The 24798-nt window shown below is 42.0% G+C and overlaps 1 protein-coding gene across 2 annotated transcripts in view; it reads left to right on the top strand.

The window, feature by feature from the left end:
• The window catches only part of TLN2 (talin 2), a 440503-nt gene that overhangs the window by 267374 nt on the left and 148331 nt on the right, over positions 1–24798 (top strand). For both annotated transcript variants that reach the window (XM_039218977.1, XM_039218971.1), the window contains exons 11-16: positions 637–741; positions 12073–12228; positions 17140–17241; positions 17998–18074; positions 20814–20994; positions 22642–22755. In XM_039218977.1, the coding sequence (XP_039074908.1) occupies positions 637–741; positions 12073–12228; positions 17140–17241; positions 17998–18074; positions 20814–20994; positions 22642–22755 (735 nt within the window). The remainder of the gene's footprint in view (positions 1–636; positions 742–12072; positions 12229–17139; positions 17242–17997; positions 18075–20813; positions 20995–22641; positions 22756–24798) is intronic.

Here is a 24798-nt window from a genome sequence, read left to right as displayed (position 1 = left end):
CTTCTAGGCAAATAGTTAAAAAAAAAAGAAAAAAAAAAAAGCAGCCCTATTATCAGCTTTGCTATAAAACAATCACTCCAGTGAATCCAGAATATCAGTCTTTTTTGGTATTGAGATGTAAATATAAGTTGAAATAGAAATTTCCTGTGTGTAAAACATAGTTTTTACCCAGTCTTGTTTCCAAGCACTCTGATGTGCAGGCATTTATACATCCTGGTCTTCGGGAAACTACATATTTTGGATGCATGTTAGAATTCTACCTCTCCCAGAGAACATTGTTTTGGCTCTCATCGAAAAGCATGGCTTCTGAATCTTTTGGAATCTGGAGTTCTCCAAGAAGTCGATGACACTCAGGGACCCTGGTCTCTCTTGCTACACTGTAGGAACTGCTAGGTATAGTTATAAAACTTCTAGGGAGGTTGGGATCCGGCTCTAGTTAACAAGGCCCTGCATTTGAGCTGTCTCTCTGCTCTGATCCTTGGGCAGCCGGTACATGTGTCACGGAGAGGTCTCCAGCACAAAACCCCATGACTGATCAGTCACATCAACTGTATGTGCCATACATCTTAACCGCCTCTCCCAAGTCCACCTGCTGGCACCACTCCAATAACTGGTCCTTGCTGCTGTCACTTGTAGGAGCATAAGAACTGCGGAGAGATGAGCGAAATAGAAGCCAAGGTCAAGTATGTCAAGCTCGCCCGATCCCTCCGGACGTACGGTGTGTCCTTCTTCCTGGTGAAGGTAAGTTAGGCAGGGTGCAGAAGGCGTTTGCCTCTACCACCTCCGCTGTTGTGGTGTCTGCCATCAAGCTGGGTTTGTTGTCGCTAGACGCCTAGTATTTGCTCATGAGGCATCTGGCCAGTGGTGCCGTGACTTTAGCCATGGGGCAGACATGAAGTGTGTGAGCTCTAAGGCTGGTGAGCGGGCCTGGCTGCCCACAGGCCTCCGGGCATTTGTGTCTTGGCTTGGCACGCTGTTCATGGTGTCAAGTCACCGAAGGACCACGTTTATGTCTGCTTGTCAACACTTTCCTCTGGAAGTATCTGACTTTAAGATTACCAAGAATGCCCTGGACTACGTGAAGGCTGCTGATCACTGCATACCAAGTTAATGTGGTAAATACGGTACTTACTTTGTATAATTACATGGGTTTGGGGGTTTTCTATGGCCTTCAGGTTTGTTTTCATGGGAATTGTTTGCCTTCCTACTAGAAGGGAAAAGGTGTGTCTTTGAGTTTCAAGACTAAGGCCTTTGATGGGTGTGTTCTTAGGCGGACTGATGAGTGCTCTCATTAGCTTCTTTCTCCCTTTGTCCATCCTGACCTCACACACTCTATTTTAGTCATCTCGCTAATAGCTTTCATTGATTTCCACTTGTTTTGCTGTGATTCTTGGCTTCCTGCCTCTTGCCCTTGACCCTGGAGAAAACTCCACCCTGTGGTGAGCTTTCTCCTGTTGCTTTAGACAGAGGGGAGTATTGCCCACTGAGCTACAGCTGTGTCCAGGGACAGAAGCCCCAAGACCAGAGTCAGGGTGATTTAAGGAGGTTGCTCTCCCCACAGAGAACTGGAGAAGAAGAAAGTTAAACTGGCCTCTAGGATGTTTGGGGATAGAGATGCTTTTCTTGACTCTACCCCCCCTTTGGAGGAAGCTGCCTCCTTTGGGCTGAGGAGAAGCAAAGGTGTTATACTGAAGAAAGGTATCCGCTTCCTGCTGAGGAATTCCTTAAACCAAACAACTCTCGGTTTTACACCCGAAAATGCCGGAGCCTTCGCAGATGATGAAAGCATAGGTGAATCACTGTGTTATTTAGAATAATAATTTAGAAGCTGATTTTTTTGTATTTAGTGTGAGTTTTTAACTATCAGTGCATTTTTGAATGGGGCTGGTACCTTGTGGGTAAAAATGATTCCCTCTCCCAAGAGAATAACAGGAACAGGAATGTAGAGTAAATGATTACATGCCAAGGATATCTTACTCAGTCCTATCCACAGCCCACTGGAAGAACTACTACTGTAACTTTCTTTTTTTAAATGAGAAAAAGAGGCCCAAACAGATCCAATGACTTAGCTGGGGCCTCAAGGCCGGTACCGGAAGGAGGCAGGACTCGAATTCAGGTGTCTCTGATTTCAAAGCCCTCGTTCCCTGCCTTTGGACTCTGCTGCCTTGGCCAAGGTGAGCCTTTTGGAGCTGTAGTCGCCTGCTTTCATCACCCTAGCCCTTCCCTCCTCACCATGAACAGATGGTAAGATCTGCTTGTTTTACAAATAAAGGCTGCTTTTCACGGCTTATTCTGAAGAACAGTAGATGGCCTCTGAGTTCAGGTACCCCATAGGGACAGAGGTTAAACAAGTTTTCAGCATGTCCTATGCTTTGGCATCAAAGTCCATGTTCTCTTGAGTTTTTCTGTGGTCCTTCATGTGTGAAATTCATCTCTTGTGTTTGTATCGTTTTCCGTTAATACCATCACACTTGATACAGTTTCAGTGAGGTGCACATAGGTCAGGAAATTTAGGAAAATACATAGCACACAGCAAGCTACGCGTAATAATTAGGAAGAGCACTTGAACAGCAAGTTCCAGAAAAAATAAAATGTTCTCCAAGCATAATTTAGGGCCTGAGAAAAATATGCTTATGGTAGTAGAATAATTAGAAATCGAGCACAGATCGTCCGGGTATTGCAAGGTCTTGCAGATTTGGACAGAGGAAAACTTCTTTTACAAAACATTTAAGGCAAATAAGAAAATAATTGAAATGTCCTTTCTTTCTCCCTCTCTCTCTCTTCCTTTCTTCTTCTTCCTTTCTATTCCTTTTTTTAAAATTACATCCCTTTGAAGAAAGGCCAAGATCAGTTTTCATATAAGTGTCAGATATTCAAATTTTGGTTTTCTTTAGTTTTGCTTTTTGTGACTTTATGAAAGTGAGCACACTGCTCACTTAATTTTTTCCTCCGTGATCTTATTTGTATACATTTTAAAATTGATTTTTTCATAATGTCTCTTTTTATAAATGCTTGTTTAGTTTGAGAAACTGAGCAAGCATGAGCAGGGCAGGGACAGAGGGAGAGAGAGAATCCCAAGTATACTCCACACTGTCAGCACAGAGCCAGATGCAGGGCTTGATCTCATCAACTGTGAGATCATGACCTGAGCCAAAACCAAGAGTCAGATGCTTAACCAACTGAGTCACACAGGTACCCCTAAAATGGATTTTAATAAATAGTTTGCATGACCTCAGTTTGCCCTGTTTTAAGAGTAGTACATCTGAGGAGTAATTTAATATTATGAATTATGAACCTTAATAAATCAGATCAATAGGTCAAATCAAATGGCCTTATATACAGTGAACTATCTACAAAGTAAACACAGAAAATAGTCCCATTTATAGTAGCATCAAAAACAGTAAGTAACTTAGGACTAATTTTAGCCAAGGAAGTAAAAGATAGATACACTGAAAACTTTAAGGCACTGGTAAAAGAAATAGAAAATGACACAAATAAATGGAAAGATATCCCAGGTTCATGGATTAGAAAAGCTAATATTATTAAATCATCTATTCACTTAGCATAATTTCAGCCTACAGATCTCTGTACATGCTGTAACAATATACACAGTCATTTTAACTTTTAGATTTACTTTTAAACTCAGTAAGTTGGTCAAATAAATGTACAATACATATGTCAACAACATGAATTAATGTGTGTGTGTATTGATAAGCACAGCCACTTAGAATCTATGAATAAAAGAGATCTCGTGCAGAATAGCTTACACAACACACACACACACACACACACACACACACACACACACACTGTATGGCTAAGGGATAGTAAATTTTTTAAAAGTGTAAATAACAGATTCCTTTAGTACTCTGAACTAAACATGCCATTAAATTATAAAAGAGTTGCATTGACATAATTTAGGAAGTTAAAAATGAGTGAATAGCTTCTCATTTCTTACTTGTATGGGCTATTGGAAATGTAAATAAGTCAATGAAATTATAATTTATGAAATATTTTAATATTGATAGTGCACACACTAATCATACCACATGGCCTTAAGGTTAGAGATATTCTCAACGTGGTTAGATATGTTTATAGGTGCTTCTGTCATATTCTCATCCATATCTGTAAACATGTCCTAATATTCAGAGCATTATATTTTGTCATTATAAAAGAAAGTACCTGGATGTTTGGAGTAAGAGGATTGCCCTGGAACCCAAACCCAGGATAGCCACGTACACCGATATGGGAAACAGCAGAAACTCCTAGGACTTTGAGAAACATCTGTAAGGCCCCTGAGCCTCAGTTTCTTCATCTGAAAAATGGGAGTGGTCATCCCTTACAGAGTGTGGTGCCTAGAAAGGAAGGATATTTGATAAATTTAAGATCATACCACCTGCTTAATTCTTCCCACATCTTCCCAATCCCCAGCTCCTGAATCTTTCAACCTCTAATGGACTTCTAGCTTCCATGATGTATAACAAGAGATGGCAGAGTTTTCCAGTAAAGGGCCAAACGGTCACCGTCTTAGGCTTTGCAGGCCATACTACTCATCTCTGCCCATGTGACCTGAAAGCAGCCATAGGCAATACGTAAATGAATGAACATGGTTAGATTCCTGTAAAGCTTTATTTGTGGGCTCTGAAATTTGAATTTCATATAATTTTCACATGTCACATAGCATTATTCCTCTTGTGATTTTTTTTTTTAACTGCTTAAAAATGGAAAATTCACTCTTAGCTCTCAGGCCATGAAAAAGCAGGTAAAAAGCGGGTGTGAGCACTGGCTGTAGTTGGCTGACTCTGATATGGAGAATGTCTATAAGCCATGTTAATGAGTCCACGGGGAACAGCTTAATGTGACAGTATTCTCAGTGGCTAAGAATGGATGCTTTGAAAAGAAAGACCTAGATTTAGATTCTGGTTTTGCCACTTAGTTTTACCTTCGGTAAGTTACTTTACCTTCCATCTCCACGCCTGTTTGCTCACCTATAAAATTGAGATATCTTATGAAGTTTAAATGAGATAATATAGAAAAGGGGATTGTGGCATATGAGATCCCCATGAACAGAAGCTATTAGTGTCTACAGTCTTCCTCTTACATTGACTTCTTTTGCATTTTATCTCGATCCACTAATCAAAACCCTATCAGCAATGGTAAGCCCTTTCCTATGTCCTGCAAAGGACCTTGTTTTATTCCAGGAAATTCTTGTGGAAACCTTCTTTCTCATTTATAAACTTGTCTTGAATTTTCCCTGTGGCCACCACCAGAGCCTTGAGGTGACATACCCAGGGAGCTGACCCTCTTCTCCTCTTAACTATAAAAATATCACAGAGGGCATTCGGAGCCTCTCAGGAAAGTGAATTAAGTCAAAATAGATTGCCAGTCACTAGAGAAAAGTGGCCAACGAATGGGATCTTTAACACCGTTTTGCTCTTGAACAGCCATCCCTTTCTTCCATGCCCCTAAAAGAAATAATGTACTGATAACAGAGCAGAGCACACAAGCCCGCACTTTGGAACCAAGCCAAAGTAGAATTCTCGTGAGCACAGATGGATCACAGGCTCAGGCCACATCCAAGTCAGGGGCCTAGAGCCCAAGCGTGCCAGAAGCTTAGCCCTCTTGCATCATTTCTGAATCTCCCATGTAAGGCACAGGTGATGGAAGAATCAGCCCATCGCCACACCAGTGGGAAGAGTCAGAAGGAGAGCAGGCTTGACCACAACCAGCCGCCATGGCTGAAGCCACAGTCACGGTTGAGATGCACCAGAAGGAGGCAGGGTGGGGCTTATTAATGAATCCTGCCCCTTCTTGGTACAATGCGCACGTCCTCCCGCATCTAAGTTAAGCAAGCTCAAGATATCTTCAAAACAAAACCAACCTAACGAGGACCACCTGGGAGAAGTTTCTACAGAATTGCAGCTATTGTCTTCTCCGTGTGTCTGTGCATGAGAAATAGGTCTTCACCGGGGACTGCCTGGCTGGTTTTCTTCTGGAGATGAAAGGATGCTGGTCTGTGTAGCTAAAGGTTGGAAAGACCAGGTCAGGGCTGAGATGTGGGCGATACGGGGAGGAAGGAGGAGCCTCTCTTAACCTTGATCCTCTACTGCTGTGAGTCTATGGAAGGACTTCATAGAAGAATCAACGTGGGTAGCACTGAGCTGAGCGCTTCTCTATTTTAACTTTCTCCAACTGCTGTGCATTTTGTGGACAGGCACTGAAATAATTTTATTCCTTGACAGTGGTCTCTGGTGCTGGGTGTCAGCATTCTGTGAGTTTCTTCTACCCCCTTCCCCCTAATCGTGATCTTGTGATGGAATGTCCGCGCTGAGCTGTTGGCTTGTTCACTGTGACTTTGTCTCCCGTGCACAGTGATCTCCACAAGGCTCAGGGCAATCCGTCACCGTTCTGTATTCCCTCACTCCAAAGCCTCTCGCAGGGAAGTGCAGATGGAAAAGGCTGAAAGCAACAGCTGCAAACCATATTTTATTTCTTCTCTCCTTCCTGGTCCTAGCCGCTGGGCTTGTGCCAGCCCTCTGTGACTCACTGCCTAGAACTTCTTCACCTAAATCTCAGTATGGCTCCCGAAGCCAGATGAGACTATGCTGGCATCATCCACCCTGCACTGATTTCACTCTCTTTACAAAGAATCTCACTCTGCTCAGTGTTTGCTTTTTAAGGACTGAGAGCTTCTTTGGCTGCCTTATTCCCCTTCTCAGACACCCACACAGATTCCTGATCCTATTCTCTCCTCCTCCTGGGAGGAAGCTGGAGCTGTGCATTGACCTTCATTGTCCCATGGCTTATGAACTGCCCACGGGGGGCTGCGGGGGTTGGGGGGATGGATTTTTGTCTTTTCTCTCAATGCTTTCACCAGAATACGGTACAATGTGGTAGACAGTCCACGTTCAAAGTCAGACAGTTTGGAGCTACTCAAATTTGTGTTCAAATCATGGCTTTACTGCTCACTACTATTTGCCTTGGATAAGTGGCTGGTCTCTTCATTTGCAAAATGAGGATGATGATACCAACATTTGGGGGATGTCCTGAAAATTAATGGATAATATTAACTGCCTAGTACCTGTCTCTTATTGTAAAAGTGTCCATTCCTTTGTATACATACAGAATTTGTGTGTGCTAATATGTAAGTGTATTCCTCTGAGAATAATGATTTAGGCGTTACTAGGTTTCAGCAAATATTTGGGCAGTTGTTTTTTTTTTTTTTTTTTCTTGATAACAAGAGAAATAAATGTGAAATTATTTTTAAGGGAATTTTTAAGTGAATTGATTTTAAGTGAAATTTGAGGAATAAGGAAAAAAACACAAGAAAATGAATACAAATCACTGGAGATGATCATCACCACCATTTTATCATGTAATGAAATTTTTATTTTTAAAAATTTGTTTTGAATTTTATTTAAAAAATCTGTTTTTAAATTTTATTTATGTAGGATCATGCTATACAAATGTTACTTATTTTATACTATATTACAGATTTATTGTCATGAATCCAATTGTTTTCTAATCATATTTTTAAAACAATTTTATTTATCTTTATTTCTTAGAGTGTGCAAGTCGGGGAGAGGGGCAAATGGCGGGGAGAGGGAAAGGGGGGCATCTTAAGCAGGCTCCACACTCAGTATGGAGCCCACCTTAGTGCTCAGTCCCACGACCCTGGGATTGTGACCTGAGCCAAAATCAAGCATCAGATGCTCAACCAACTGAGCACCCCCAGGCGCCCCTCCAATCATAGGATTGTTAACGATTGTAGAATACTATGTTATTTGGCTATAGCCTGATTTACTTAAGAAATCCCCTGTTGTTGAAAATTTTGGTTGTTTCCAGTTTTTCACTGTGATAAACTGTAGCTATGCTTTCTCGCAGAATAATCTTTACACACATTCACAACTTCTTGAATAACTTTGTAAAAAGCAAGCTGTGTCCAAAGGGGGAACATATTTACAGCTTTGGATCACTATTGACACATATCCTTTCATGAAGACTTTGCCACTTTAAATTCCCATCAAAGGAGATCCTCCTTCATGCCTTCTTCAATTCTGAGTATTTAAAAAAAAAAAACACCTCAATTTTATATAAGTGAAAACTTAATCTAATTGCCATTTTTTTACTTGATTTTTTTCTTTTTCTTTTAAACTTTTAACTTCTTATTTTAATTACCTGGTGCCTCTTATAAGTACACTGTTTAATCCCATCAACGATTTCATCCATCCCCCCTCCAACCATCTCTTGGGTAACTATCCATTTGTTCTCTATAATTAAGAGTCTCTTTCTTAATTTGTCTATTTCTCACCCTTTGCTCATTTGTTTTGTTTCTTAAATTCCACATATTCGTCTTTCTCTGACTAATTTATTTCACTTAGCATTGTGTTGTCTAGTTCCATCCATGTCATTGCAAATGGCAAGATTTTGTTGTTTTTAATGGCTGTATATTTCATTTCATATATGTGTATATATACACACACACACACACACATACGTATATATCTTCTTTATCCATTCATCCATCAATGGACTCCAGCTGTTTCTATATCTTAGCCATTATAAATAATACTACTATAAACATAGGCATGTATGTATCCTTTTGAACAATTTTTTTTGTATTCTTTGGTTAAGTGCCCAGTACTGTGATTACTGGATCCTAAGGTAGTTTTATTTTTAACTTTTTGGAGAACCTCCATACTGTTTTCCAGAGTGGCTTTACCAGTTTGCATTCCCACCAACAGTGCAGGAAGATTCCTTTTTCTCCACAGCCTTGCCAACACCTGTTGTTTTTTGTGTTTTTGATTATAGCCATTCTGACAGGTGTGAGGTGGTATCTCATTATGGGTTCGATTTGCATTTCCCTGATAATCAGTAATGATGAGCATCTTTTCATGTCTTTATCCCTGCTACATGATTCCTCATCTCTGTATTAATGGTCTCACTGATATTCTCCACTCTTCTCCACACTTTTCTCAAGTCCATTGAATATCCTTATGATCACTGCTTTAATTTCTCTATCAGGCATGTCACTTATGTGTGTTTTCCTTAGGTCTCTGGCCATGTCCTTGTTCTGTTCTTTCATTTGAGAAAAATTCTTCTGTCTTCTTATTTTGTTGGTGTCTCTGTGCCTGTTTCTGTGTCTTAGGAACGTCAGCTGTGTCTCTTGTTCTTGAAAGTAATGACTTTATGAAGAAGAGGTCCTATAGTGCTCTTCTACATTGTAGTGTTCTCTGTTCCTCAGGGCTTGGTGCTGCCAAGAGTATCTCCATTGTGTGCTGCACGCACTCTGCTGTTGTGTCCTGACCACTTTATCCTTCAGGCTAGTCATCTGCAGAGGCTCCCTTTGCCTGTTGTGGGCAGTGTATGGTCCTTGGCCTGACTGGCCTGTTTGGTTTTTTTTTTCAATCTTTATTTATTTTTGAGAAAGAGACTGAGCACAAGCAAGGGAGAAGCAGAGGCAGAGGGAGACACAGAATCCAAAGCAGGCTCCAGGCTCTGAGCTGTCAGCACAGAGCCCGAAGCAGGGCTCAAACCCACCAACTGTGAGGTCATGACATGGGCCAAAGTCGGACCCTTAAGCGGCTGAGCACCCCCAAGCGCCCTGATTGGGGCCTGTTTTAACTAGACGTGCTTTGGTCTGCTTGTGAAGTGAGACATGTCACCACTGCCACCAGAACCAAGGCCCTGTAAAGCTCCCAGGTTAGGAGATGCAGAGTGGTCAGGGATTTGGGCCCTACTTCTGGGGAAGAGAGGCCCACTATGTTGAGACTGAGGCAAGTGTTACTGAGAAGAGCAATTCTACCAGAGTGTGGGGTGGGCTTGGTGTAAATAAGTTAGGTAGAATGTTGGCACTGCACTGGTTCCCCATACATGGCTCTATGCTTATGCTGCAGAGTACAGAGGGGAAATGGTACCTGCTAGCTCTTTTGTTTCCATACTGGTCTCTCTCTATGAATGCTGCCTCTCTAGGTTGTGTTCTGAGGTGAGCAGCTAACCTCCCCACTCTATGTCCATGAGGTTTTTGCCCTCCCTTCTCTCCAGTATCAGCCCCAGCTTCCTCCAGTCTTTTCAATCCACATCCACTGACCTTTGAAGCTCCAGGCTTTAAGCCCTACTGGTTTCAAGAACTCAAGAAATTAAAAAAAAAAAAAAAAAAAGAAAGAAAGAAAGAAAGAAAGAAAGAAAGAAAGAAAGAAAGAAAGAAAAGAAAGAAAAGAAAGAAAAGAAAGAAAAAAGAAGAACTCCAGAAATTCGGCCCCCCTTGCTTTCTAAGCCATTTGCTGCAGGGATTTGTTTTCCCCATGTGATCCCCTATGTGCTAGTCTGTCTCCAGCTTTTCTCTACAATCACCATTTCCTCCCCAGCACAGCGGCTATGATCCATTTCTTTCCAAGGCTGCATCTCTGCATCTCCTACCTTCTTCATTGTGGCCTCTTCTCTGCCTTTAGTTGTGGAGTTTGTTCTGCCAGTCTTTGGGTCAATTTTGGGGATATGTAGAATGATTTGGTAGTTATCTAGTTGTATTCATGGGATGAGGCTAGCCTAGGATCTTCCTGCTCCACTGCCATCCTCCCCTTGCCCCCCTCAAATGAAAATCTACTTTATTACTTTAAACACATTTTCTGTTTGTGTTCTTTGGTCAATCTATGACAACCTTTCACATATACAATGATAAAGTCTTTCACTGTCGTAATTTGTATTATCCTCAGTCATTTGCTTTTTAATTTTGTTTATGGTGAGATTTCTTTCTTTTTCTCCTACTCTTCTGTCTGTTTTTTAGATGTATCAAAGTCTATATATTTGTAGTTGAAGATATTGATCTTTCCCTTTATGAATTTTCTTTATTTTAGTGTTTTTGCTTCAAAGTCATTTCCAGCCCTTGGGGTGCCTGGGTGGCTCAGTCCGTTAAGCATCCGACTTCGGTTTAGGTCATGATCTCACGGTTCATGGGTTCAAGCCCCGCGTCAGGCTCTGTGCTGACATCTAGCTCAGAAACAGGAGACTGCTTCGGATTCTGTGTCTCCCTCTCTCTCTGACCAGCCCCTGCTTCCTCCCTCTCTCTCTCTGAAATAAATAAAACATTTTAAAAAATTATCAAAGTCATTTCCAGCCCAGTAATCATAAAATATCAACTATATGTTCTTCATAAATTATTAATGTCTTACATTTGTTTGGGCATGAGTGTGAGGTAAGGATCCATTATGGTAATAGACATGATTATTATGAAAGCTAATTATAAAAGCCTTTTTCAGGGCACCTGGGTAGCTCACTTGGTTAGCATTTGACTTCAGCTTTAGTCGTGATCTCACAGCTAGTGAACTCAAGTCCTGCATCAGGCTGTATGCTGACAGCTCAGAGCCTGGATCCTGCTTCAGATTTTGTCTCCATTACTCTCTGCCCTTCCCCCACTCGTGTTCTCTCTCTCTCTCTCTCTCCCCCCGCCTCCTTCTCTCCCTCCCTCCCTCCCTCTCTCTCTCTCAAAAATAAATAAACATTAAAAAAAATTTTAAAGGCCTTTTCAGAGTCAGTAGATATACATACAAGTACCGAAACAGGGAATTCAGAAGTAAATGTATTTCAGGTATTTAAAAGGTCTGTGTCTCTTTGTAATGAGAAGATTCTACTTTGGCAGAGTTTCAATTAATTCTAAATAGTTAATGTGCCATATTTAAATTCCACATTAATCCTTTTTTGTTATTCACTGAGTTGGCTACTAGAAGTGATAATATTTGGAATTCACCTTAACCTTTGCTTCTCTGGGTGTCTTCTCTGTCCCTTCTGTTACAGTCTGTTTTTTGGAGGCACCTGCTGCCCCAAACTGCATCTCTTTTCAGCAGGTGTGCCTTTGTGGATATTTCCAGTCTTCTGATGTCCCTGTTTCACCTCCATCCCTTTAGTTTTGTGAGTTATTCACCTAGTCCCCAGACCCTGGTTTTCCAGGAGCCCTGCTTATTTTGAAACATAGTATATGTAGGTGACTTCAGATAAAACATCACGAAACCACTGATAACTTGATAAAATCAGTTCTATTCAGAGGAAGAACACTAACCTTGGTACTTCCTGTTTCAGGAAAAGATGAAAGGCAAGAACAAGCTTGTACCTCGCTTGCTGGGCATCACTAAGGACTCAGTGATGCGTGTGGATGAGAAGACCAAGGAAGTGCTGCAGGAGTGGCCACTCACCACCGTCAAGCGCTGGGCAGCCTCACCCAAGAGCTTCACGCTGGTACCCATGGGAACCAGGGAGGACCACCATGGCCTTGGGTGATACTGTGGGGCGGGAGAGGGAATGCAAGTCCTTTGGGTTTCCCGGGCCTCAGGGGAGCAGCGTGGAGCCATACAGAAAGTAGAAGTTCACAGAGGGCAGGGCCTGGTCCAGGCTTCTATGTTCCTGATGCCCTCTCTAAGCGTGCCCTAAAAGGACACTTTCTAATGCTCAGAGGCTGATCCAAGATTCCCTCTTTATCAGTAGTTGTTTTAGAATTTCCTAAGCATTGTGACATCTTGCTGAGGTGTGTTTTCCTAACCTGCAGAAACAGCATGCTTTATAGTGGAAACGGCAAAGACCGGGGTATTCAAATCCAGCTGGTCACTTCCCAGTTCTGTATTCTTGCTTGAGTTACCTCTCCACTCTGATCCTTAATGTCATTAGCTTTAACCTGAGGATCATAATACCTATTGGACAGAGTTTCTAAGATCAAACAAGACGATGATGATGAAATAGCAGCATGAACTATGTGGAAAGTAGGGAGAATGTAGTCGTCCCAGGCCTTCAGACCTTATTAGTTGTTCTTAGCAGAGTGTAGTTGTGTTGTTACTTACCTTAACTATAGCTACATTGACATGTGAGAATTGATAGGTCTGTTATTTTCTAGGGCAAATTGAGCAATAAGAGATATCAGTGTTGAAATTTGTCCATCTCCTTAGCACTCCTGAAGTGTACTATTCTCCAGCTCTGGTGAACACTTGAAATATCAGCTTGTATCTAGATAACATCTCACTATAGGCCATCAAAAAGTGCAAGGAAGGTATTTTACAGGGAGTCTTTAATTTTCTATTTTGATCACTGGTTGATAGACTCTTGTCAGTTGAAAGGCATCATCAGAAAATATACCTTCTTCCCGCCTGTAGTCCATAACAGCTGTCAATGCATGGCCCTTACAAGTGGATGTTCGTACTTAGAGAACTGGATCCTTGTCTTCCATGATAGGAAGTTGTGGATAACTTGTAAAACAGAAAAATCAAGAAATCAATATGAACATGTTATTTATAAGAAACTGCTATAAGGGTTCAAGGTAGTTGCCTGTGGGGATGGGAGGGATGAGGAGTAAGATGGGAATGGCTAGGGCAGGGGCCCACTGTGTTTTATTATATACCTTTTAGTGCTAATGGCCTTTTAAAACTAGGTCCAATTCCTACTTGGTTGAAAATAAAAAGTTACTTTGAAGAGAAATAGTGATGAGTCGCAATAACCACCTCAAGCACAAGAGAGGATGAATATCAATGCCATTTATTAAAGTTGGATTAAAGTTTGTAACATGCAATATTTCTTTCCACTCCAAGCCTTAATTTAATTTCCAAGTGTTGGACATTCTCCTATTGTCTTCCTTTTATTGATTTATAGTGTGATTATGTTATGGTCAAAGGACATACTCTGTATAATTTCAAGTCTTAGAATTTTAAGATTTGTTTTTTATTCCAGGATATGGTCCTTCTAGATGTTCCCTGAGTACTTGACAAGAGTATTCTGTAAATGTCAGTTAGACCCCGTTAGTTGATGGTGTCGTTTCACTCTTCTGTATCCCATCAAGATTGCACAGTTTTCTCTTTCTTCTTCCATCTCTATCACGTTTTACTTCATGTATTTTGAAGCTCTGTTTGGTGCCTGTACATTTAAGATCCCTCTGTTATCATCATGGAGAGATTGTTGTATCGTTACATTCTTTTGTTTGTAGTACAGTTTTTTGCTCTGAAGTCTGTTTTACCTTAATAAAGCCACTCATGCTTTTTAAAATTAACATATGCATGATACATTGTTTCATCCTTTTACTTTCAACCTACCTATATTATACTTGGGATAAGATTTTTGTAGAGTGCATAAAGTTGAGTTGTATTTTTTTAATCCTCTTTGTCAATCTATTTTAATTGGCCTATTTAGACCATTTATATTTCAGTCTAATTATTGATATGTTACGGCTTAAGGCTACCATTTTATAAAACTACCATTTTATAAAACTTTTCTCTTTATCCCCTCTGCTTATTTTTCCTGTTTTCCTGGACTTCTTTTGGGTTATGTAAACATTTTTTAGAGTTCCATTTTTATCTCTTTTTTTTTTTTAATGTTTACTTATTTTTGAGAGACAGAGACAGGGCATGAGCGGGGGAGGGGAGGGACAGAGAGAGAGAGAGAGAGAGAGAGAGACAGAGACAGAGAGAGAGAGGGAGACACAGAATCTGAAGCAGGCTCCAGGCTCTGAGCTGTCAGCACAGAGCCCGATGAGGGGCTCAAACTCATGAACCATAAGATCATGACCTAAGTCAAAGTCTGACACTTAACTGACTGAGCCACCCAGGCGCCCCCATTTTTATTTTTTAGTAATGTTTCAAGCCTGTCTCTTTTCTTAGTGTTCTTAGTGAGCTAGATATTACAATATGCATAAGAATTTAATTACAGCCTACAAGTGTGGATGTTTACCACTTCAAGAAAAGTCTAGAAACTTCTATTTTGGTCTCTTTGCACTCTCCACTTTTTGAATATAATTCTTCAAAGAAATATTTCTATATACATTCTATATACACTGAACACCATGTGAGATGGTTTTATAACTTCACTTCAAGCATAAGAATACAATTAAAAGAAGGTAAAGGAGAGGTTACTACATTTACTTCTATTTTTATCTATCCCACTCTTGTTTTCTTTTGAACCTTTTGAACCTTGCCAGCCTTCTTCTGTTAACATTTTCAGTGTTTGAAGAGCTTCTTTTAGCCAGCCTTTAAAGATAGGTAGATTTACTAACAACAGATTCTCTTAATTTTCCTTCATCTGAGAATGTCCTTCTTTGCCTTTCATTCATCAAGAATAATTTTGACAGGTATAGGATTTGACATTGACAGTTCTTTCTTTTAGCCCTTGAGAGATGTGTTGCTTATTTTGGCCTCCATGCTTTGAGAGTAGAAATGGTCATTCAAGTTGGTGTTCATTAGTAGATAATATGTCCCTTTCTTTTCTTTTTTTTTTTTAAGCCATAATGAATATTTATTAAAACAGGAAAACACTGAATAATACTGAAGCTGCTAATAGGCACTTCTTTTTTTTTCCCCCTCATAGTTTATGGTCAAGTTGGTTTCCATATAACACCCAGTGCTCATCCCAACAAGTGCCCTCCTCCATGCCCATCACTCCCCTTCCCCTCTCTCCCACCCCCAACAGCCCTCAGTTCTCAGCATTCAAGAGTCTCTCATGGTTTGCCTCCCTCCCTCTGCCCAACTGTTTTTCCCCTTCTCCTCCACCATGGTCCTCCGTTAAGTTTCTCCTAATCCACCTATAGATGAAAACGTATGGTATCTGTCCTTCTCTGCCTGACTTACTTCGCTCAGCATAACACCCTCAAGTTCTATCCACGTTGCTACAAATGGCCAGATTTCATTCTTTCTCATTGTCATGTAGTATTCCATTGTAATATGTCCCTTTCTTAAGTTCTTGGTATGGATGTCTTAGGATTTGTTCTATTTGGAATGTGCTCAGCTTTCACTTGGGGATATTTTCAGCCATTATTTCTTTGAATACTTTTTTTTCTTTGGTCCCACATTCTCTCACTGTGAGATCCTGATGATATAAATGTTGCATCTTTTGTTATTGCCCCCCAGATCCCTGAAGGTCTGGTTTGTGGGTTTTTTGTTTGTTTGGGGTTTTTTTTTTTTTTTTTTTTTTGGTTCGGCTTTTGTTTAGTCTGTGTTTTTTCTACTGTTGAGACTAAGTTTTATTAGTCTGTTTTCATGTCTCCTGACTCTATGCTCTCTTATCTCCATACTGTTTAGTATGAGTTTTTCTACTTTGGTTATTACATATTTTCACTTTTATAATTTTTATATGGTTCTTCTGACTTGTTTCTTTGTTGAAACCTCCTGTTTATTTCAGGAGAATTTGTAATTGATTGTTGAAATATTTTTTTGTGATGACTGGTATAAAATATTTATCAGATAGTTCCAGTATCTGATGCAGCTCAGCATGAGCATCCATTGATGATCTTTTCTTACTCATATCAAGTTGTCTCCTTGATAGAAGTAATGATTTTTTTAATTATAACTAGACATGTTGGTTATTAAGTTAGGAGACTCTTGATCTTCATTTTTGTTTTATCAGACAGTCACCTTGTTGAGTTTTAGTGCGTAGTGTTCTGGCCTTCTTTTGTGGGCTTTGGTTACAATGACAGCTAATTTTCTGACCCCTCACACTGCTCTTCCGCACTGCTTTGTTTGACGCTACTGGGGTTCCTGCTCAAACCCTGATAGTGCTGTTTGGGAAAATACTTCCTTGGAGCGCCTGCTATTGCTGGGTGGCCTTTGTTGGGGTAGGCAGAAGCCAAGGGGCCTGTCTTTGTTTATGCCGCTGGGTGGAGGGCAGGAAGACAGAAGGCCTCACTGGGACCACTGCTGCTGAAGGATCAGCCCACCTGCCTGTCTGGGTCATGGAGGAGAGACTGGTGTGCTGGGCTTTCACTGCTCGGCAGCTGCCAAGTGCCAGCCCAGGTTTTGGAGCTGGGTTGAGGCTCCCAGAAAGATCTCTGTTGGGCTTCTCCTCTCCTTTGGCAAGAAAGAACAGGCTTTTGAAATCCTGCCTGTTGGAGGTTCTGGGTTTCAGGCACTCATCTTAGAGGGTAATAGATGATAAAAGAAAACCCAAGAACTCACCAGACAGTGGTTTCTTCAAGTACTGTGGTTTCTAATCAGTCTACCTTTCCAGCTTTCAGAGCCCTTTTACTATTTGTTGAACAACTTTTAGGGGGTTCAGTTGTGTTCAGAAGTGAAGAGAAAGGAAAAGAGAGTCTCTGTCATCTTGTTCCCATAGTGGACCTGTTTACCTTTCAAACTGCAAATATATGATGTAGTTACATTTCTTCTAATGCTGTGTTTTCAGGATTTTGGGGAGTATCAAGAAAGCTACTATTCGGTACAAACCACTGAGGGAGAGCAAATATCCCAGCTGATTGCAGGCTACATCGACATCATCCTCAAAAAGGTATTACATACTGATGGAAATTGGAAAAGACGCTTTTTTAAAACACTGAATGATGTTGTTACCTGAGGAGTGGTGGGGGGGACTAATTTTAATTACTTGATTCACTAATTTAATCTTCGTGTTAAGATTACTTGAGTGTGCAGCCTTTCATCTTGAGACACTACAAGAACTTCCATTTTAGCGCAGTTCATATTTATGTTATTACTGCCAGGTAGTGAACAGTTGTGTTGCACGTAGCTAATGAGTGAGACTAGCTAACCCCTCAGCGTCTTCCCCTCTAGGTAATTATGTGATGCTTTCTAGCTGCTTTAGAAACGCATGTTGAAGGTTTTGGTATTTTTCATGAAATTTTTATTACCAAATTTAATGGAGTTACAGGCCATAGTGGTATGCTATGATTGACCACGACTTCAAGATACAACCCACTGAAATAACCAAGTTCTACTAGAACATCAGTATCTGTGTCTTGATTTTAACTGTACGAGATTTAGGCTATGCAATAATAAACACAGAAGACCCTTATATCAATATTATGTTAAATAATGTTATTTTGTATTGTTATTTTAGTTTTTGTTCACCTATCCTTTAGTACAATACAAGGAATTTTGGGTATACCTCAACAGTGTTGCTTGTGTAGCACCTTTTAAGAGGTATCTTAAGAGGTTGTGGTGTCCAAACCTGCTGAGTTTGCAGGTGTTGGTTTTTTTTTTTTTCTTACTTTCTTTTTTTTTTTTTTTTGGTCTCATTTTACCTCAGAAACAAAGCAAAGATAGATTTGGATTAGAGGGGGATGAGGAGTCAACTATGCTGGAAGAGTCTGTTTCGCCAAAAAAGTAAGTATTATTAAGAATACTGGAGAACCACCTTCTCCTTAAATGGGCAGGTTTCTTCGTGCCAACTCAGGAGTCAGTTACCCTGAAGTCCAAAACATGGCAGAGATGACAGTGGATGATACAGAGGAGTCTTCTCGAAGTGTGGTCCCAAGACCATCATTATCAGTGTTGACTATGTCTTGTGGAAGGAGGAAGCTGTGGATTTCAGGGAGACATTGAACAAGGTGGGGTCTTTAAGTCCCATCTTTGATAAACATGAATCCTGTTTGCAATAGCTCACTTAAATAACATCATTTTCGACAAAGGCTGAAGAGTGAGCCTCTGTTTAATTCTGTGCCATTTGGGGCAAGGGTCTAGCCATTGGAGCAGTTACTGTTTATAGAATGCTTGCTACATCCCACAGGTGTCATGAGGTGGCACAAATGGTTAAAAACGTGGACGCTGGAGCTAGACTTACTGGGTTCAAATATCAGGTCTCCTTTTTCCGTGTGTGGCCTTGAGAACATTACAAATTTCTTTTACCCCTTCATCTCAACTATAAAATGAGAAAAAGCATAGTGCCACCTTATAAGTCTTATTTTGATGATTGGGTTATTAATAAAGAATGTAAAATGATGCCTGGCATATCATAAATATTTACTCTTCTTATCATTTTCAATTCAGAGTACTCTCACTTTAACTTCATTTTATAGGAAGCTGAGATGTATTAAAATTAAATAACATCTAATTAGTGGTACTTTGGGGAAGCCTGAGCAGTTGTTCCCTTTAGGTTATGCGGAGCATTGTAATAATAAGTCGTCTTGACTACACTCTACTCTGTAGCATGCCATCTCCTTTGATTCCAGTAACAACCCCATGATGTAAGAGGTAGACCAGATATTATTGCCAATTCATGACTGAGGAAACCAAAGCTCACAGAAGTTACTTGAGATGCATATGTGTGGCAAAGCCAAGAGTCAGTTCGGATCTTGTGATGTTTCTTCTAGGACACTACCAGAAAGTTCTAGCATAGTCAAGCATATCGAACTTGCTAAGTCATAATAATTAGTCCTCTAACATTTCCACACTCCATCACTTTATCCCAGTTTGCTTCTTAATCACCTTGAAGGTGCTTTTCCATGTGTCCCCTATTTTAGTACACAGTTTGAAACCAAATGTGATGTGATGTATTTCACTTACTTGCTGCCCTCTTGAAGAACACCTTAAGTCCTTGGAATTATTAATGACTGTTAGATGGAAATCAGCAAGCTAATGCTTTCTGGCAGGGTGAGTTGTCTCCCTCAGAGGATTCTGCTGCACTTGGACTTGAAAGAGCAGCTGAGTAAGTGTATGAGCCAGAGCACTGAGTCCCTTTTCTACCTGGGATTCTTGTAGCCCCTTCCCGCTGCGTAGGGCATCATGGTGAGATTTGGTCACAGCAAGCAAGAAGAATGGTCCAGAGTGGTCCCCATCAGAAGCCCTGCCACTTGGCCCTGCATTAGACATCGGCTGAGATCACAGAATGCAGCTGACTTCCTACTGGAACTCCCATAGCTACCCTCCCTGGTGCCAACCCCTCCTCAGACATTACTGTCCCTGCGTGGATGCCTGCTGTCTGATATCCTAGCGTGGCTAATGAACTTTGCCCTGAGTGATAAGGAATGATCTGTGATGGTTGGAAAACCCTGAAACAGAGGGTTGGCTTCTTAATGCAGCAGCTCACCAAATCTGCCACACACACACACACACACACACACACACACACACACACACACTCTCACTCTCTCTCTCTCTCTCTCTCTCTCCCTCTCTCCCTCTCCCCCCCCCCCAGGTTCTCCTTTGTGGGTCTGCCCTCTGGGGTACTGTGGCAGATAAACCACCTTCATATGCTCAAAGTCCTTGGTACTTCCCACTCATTCTAAGAAAATATCAAGAAGTAAAAGGTTACCTTTTTTTTTTATTACATGTCCTAGGAATCTCCCAGATTTTAGTTGAAATCATCTGAAGGAGGTGCCAAAGTCTGTCATATCATAAAGGCTCCAGAGGTGTTTAGACATTCTCTGTGTTCAGTGGCCTTGGACCTGGGGAAGGAGAGCTAAGCTGTGGGAGATTTTCTTTTAGTTCCCTTCTATACTTCTCCCTTCCGTTCAAGAAGGCTAAATGACTTGTGTCTCCAGTGCCTAGAATAGAACCTGACCCACAGTAGATAGCTGTTGAGTGAATGCTATTTCAGGTAGGATTTACCAAATAACAGATCACTGTATCCAAAACTTTTACTTAAACCTGGAACATCGTTGTTACAGGAATATCTGTGGGTTGGTTTGGACCGGGGCAGGGGGGAGGTGGAATTTCCTAAGAAGACCTAATTGCATAATGTCATAAATCAGTTGGGAATGGTTATTTATATTAATAATTATAAAAAGATTATAAAAAGATAATTCATGATCTCACAGTTTGTGAGTTCGAGCTCCGCATTGAACTCCGTGCAGATGTTGCAGAGTCTGCCTGGGATTCTCATTCTCTCTCACTCTCCCCCTACTCCTGCACACTCTCTCAAAATGAATAAAAAAACTTAAAAAAAAGATTCAGGGTTCTTCTGGGTATTTTAGTATTATTTCATTCACAGTCCTGTCTGTATATGCCTCTTTTGAATTGACCCCCAGAGCATAAAGCACAGACAGTTGTGACACCTGTGCTGTCTTTAGATGACACTCCACGCGAGTGCCCACCTCCCAGTGACCAGACCTCTGTTGCCTGCAGGTCCACCATCTTGCAGCAGCAGTTCAATCGGACGGGAAAGGTGGAGCACGGCTCGGTGGCACTGCCCGCCGTGATGCGTTCAGGCTCCAGCGGGCCCGAGACCTTCAACGTCGGCAGCATGCCCTCACCGCAGCAGCAGATCATGGTTGGGCAGATGCACCGAGGCCACATGCCCCCGCTGGTGAGGCTTCCCCCACGCTTGCCCTGTGCATCAGTATGCCGCCTCTGATGTGCAGGGAGGGACACCAGCCCTGGTGATAGCTGGTGTGTGTCGTCATGTTCTTACTAGCTCCCATCTGAGCCATGGCTCTTCATCTGTGTGGTCCCAATGCCTGACTTCCGAGTGCTCCTGATAAATCAGGCGCTTAGGGGCACCTGTGTGGCTCAGTCGGTTCAGCATCTAACTCTTGATTTTGGCTTAGGTCATGATCTCACGATTGGTGAGATAGACCTACCATGGGGCTCTGCACTGATGGCATGGAGCCTGCTTGGGATTCTTTCCCTCTCCCTCTCTTTCTCCCGCTCTCTCTGTCTCAAGTAAATAGGCTAAAAAAAAAAAAGGAAAGAAATGGGGTGGGTAACAAGGGATACAGAAATGCTGATGTATAGGAGCACATGTACCCCCAATGTTCATAGCAGCACTCTCAACAATAGCTAAAACATGGTAAGAGCCTAAGTGTCCATCAACGGACGAATGAATCAAGAAGATGTGGTTTATCTATACGATGGAATACTACATGGCAATGAGAAAGAATGAAATCTGGCCATGGGTAGCAACATGGATGGACCTTGAGGGTGTTACTCTGAGCAAAATAAGTCAGGCAGAGAAGGACAGATACCGTATGTTTGCACATATAGGAGGATTAGGAGGAACTTAACTGAGGACCATGGGGGAGAAGAAGGGGGAAACGGTAGGGGAAGGGAGAGAGGCAAACCATGAGAGACTCTTGAATCCTGAGAACAAATCGAGGACTGATGGGTGTGGGGGGGAGGGGGAAGATGGGCATGGAGGAGGGCACTGGGTGTTATATGGAAACCAACTTGACAATAAACTATTTGTAAAAAAATTTTTTTTAAATAAAAAAAAAAAAAAGAAATGGGGTGGGTAAAAGAAACAGGGTGGGTTAGTAACCCCCTGGTCACAGGTGTCCTCTGGGGCTGGAGAGCAGCCATGACCTCCCCACATGACTGGAGCTCTAGAACCCTGCTTCCCTGCCTTCCCAGCCTCAAGCTGCTAAGTGGCCTGCATACTCGTTGGAAGGTCTTAGAAATAGACCAGGTCTGTAGTGCTCCATACTTGGCCCTGGGCGGATTGTTCCTTCTTCCCACCTGCTGGTCTGCCTGCTCAAGGACTCCTGTGCTGCTGGGGAAGAACTTTTTAAAAGCTGAAAAGCCCATAAGCTCAGAAGAAATGTCACTCTGAAGAAGTCCACTGACTGAAGGTTTTTGGATGGAATCTGTCCTTACTTACGAAGAACAGTTCTGGGTGCAACACGTATTTTCTGTGTGTGAGATCTTTTGTCCTCAGTCCTCAAAGAGTGGAGTCACTTGCCTGTAAGAATTCTTTCTGGGCTTCTTGGCAGTTAATTAAGCTCCACACTTTCCTGCTCACTACGTCTCTATTGCAGACAGCCGTCTCAAGCATTCTTTTGATAGAATCTCTATTTCCAGCCTCCTGCTTGACATGGGGTGCTGTTGGGGTTGTTGAGACATACCGTGGGCCACTCTGTCTTGAGCCCAGAGTTCATTTTGGCCTTGTTTTGTGTAGAGGGTGGTGTCGGTTCTAGAAGCCAAGGTAGGACCACCCTGTGCTCATCTGCCTTTGCAGACCTCGGCTCAGCAGGCCCTCATGGGGACCATCAACACGAGTATGCACGCTGTCCAGCAGGCCCAGGATGACCTCAGCGAGCTGGATTCACTGCCACCACTTGGCCAGGATATGGTAGGTATTTTTCATGTGTGTCAGCCCAGTGTCTCTGCCCTGGCATGAAAGCGGGGTTTGCTTTCTGTCTGCATTTTCCTCCAGTGAGGTGATGTGGAAACTCGGGGCTTTGTTTGTGGTTTTTCCCCCCAATATATTGAGTCCTTGTAGTGAGGTGGTACTCACAGGAAGAGAATCATGGGCCCAAGAACTTGAACTCTGGAATCATGTGATCTGGGCTAAACTCCCAGCTCCACTGCTAGTATCTGTGTGAATCCAGGTAACTCAGTCTCTCTAAGCCTCCATTTTGTCGTGCGTGCTCGGGGTCCTTGTGAAGACGTGGTCATCTAGTTATGCGTGGCATTCTTAGCACACTACCTAACACACACCCCAACAAGTAATAGCTGGTATTATCAGTGCTTCTCGAACGTTAGCCCATGGCAGTCACCTGGAAGGCTTGTAAAAACACACTGCTGAGCTCCAGGTCTTTTTTTCTGAGTCAGTAGGTCTGGGAAGGGCCTGAGGCTTTGCATTTGCAGCAAGCCCTCAAGTGTTCTGCTGCTGAGGACCATGCTTCGAGAACCACTGTGTTCATGTTCAGCTTTTCAGCAGGGTGGGGTCAGTAGCTGCCTTTCTGTAGGTGCTGCTGCATGCAGTTCTCTAGCCTCTCCCTGCTCAGATGGTGGCCCCTGGGCCAGCAGCTTTGGCAGTACATAAGAGCTTTTGAGAGGTGTGGAATCTGGGGCCTTACCCCAACCTTCTGACTCAGAATCCTCGTTCACTGGAGTTCCCAGCTGTTCAGTGTGCATGTGAAAATTTGTGAAGGGCCAGCACTGTCGTTCTCAGCCCTGCTTTGCACATTCCAATTACCTGTAGGAGCTTCAAGTTGGTTCAAACAAGGCTGAGGCCCAGCTCAGACCAAGTCAATCCATGTCATCGAGGTTGGGGCCTGCTTTTTTCATCTCCCCAGGTGGTTCTAATGGGGGGTCCGTATTAAAGATCACAGCATCAGGACTGACAGGGCCATCGTAGCCCAGAGCCAAGTGCAGAACTTAGCCTCATCTTGGCCAGCGAGGATGCTGTCCTCCAGGTCCTTCCTGAACTCTGTATTTTCTCATTCGCATACCTCTATACCTGCAGGTGCAATTATCCTCAGTGTTTTGTCTCCCACGTACCTGAAATCATTAAACATTTTTCAAGGGGAAACTTCAGAGTAAAAATACATAAGCCAGACACCCTCCCATATCCAGCCCTATTGTGAGATAGTTTTAAAGTATTTGGACTTGTGGCACCTGGATGGTTCTGTCTTTTAAGCCTCTGACTTTGGTGCGGGTCATGATCTCACCATTCGTGCTTTGGATCCTCTGTCTCCCTCGCTTTCTGCCCTTCCCATGCTGACACTCTCTCAAAACAAATAAAAATTTTTTTAATAAATATAAAATAAAATATTCGGGGTGACTGGGTGGCTCAGTTGGTTAAGCGTCTGACTTCGGCTCAGGTCATGATCTCACAGTTCGTGGGTTTGAGCCCCAAATAAAAAATTTTTTAATAAAAAATTATAAAATACTCAAATTTAACATTCCTGCTTCACCAATTTTGCAATTTTGCAAATAACTAAAAAATATTATTAGTGCTAGACATATCCTAAATCTTGATTATTTTGGGGATGTTTTGGGAAACAAATCAGCGTCCAGTATTACCACAGGGTCATACTTATGCATGTAAGCGACCATTTATTGACTAACTCCAGAAATGCCAGGAAATAGAGAATTTACTTCCAGTGAACATAAAGTTGAAGATCTGGAAAGGTTTTCAAACACCCCTGGATTCCTACAGTGGAAGAAACATAAGGCACAGAATCTAGATGTTATATGCCCAAGGTCATGTCACTTTTTAGCGGTAGAGCTAGATCTAGAACAGAGGTCTTGTCCCACCCATCCCCTTCCATAAAAGGTGGCACATCTACACCCCATTCATGTTGTTAAAAAAGACCATCTTTCTGCTGACAGAATACTCATGAGCTGACATACCCTAATTCTCACCCTGCTCTCTAAAAATGTAGGT

The sequence above is a fragment of the Hyaena hyaena genome, unplaced genomic scaffold (genome assembly GCF_003009895.1).
Source record: "Hyaena hyaena isolate Hyena2069 unplaced genomic scaffold, ASM300989v1 scaffold_15, whole genome shotgun sequence".
Classification (NCBI taxonomy): Eukaryota; Metazoa; Chordata; class Mammalia; order Carnivora; family Hyaenidae; genus Hyaena; species Hyaena hyaena.
The sequence above is the reverse complement of the archived record's forward strand: the minus strand, read 5'-3'. Positions and strand labels throughout refer to the sequence as shown.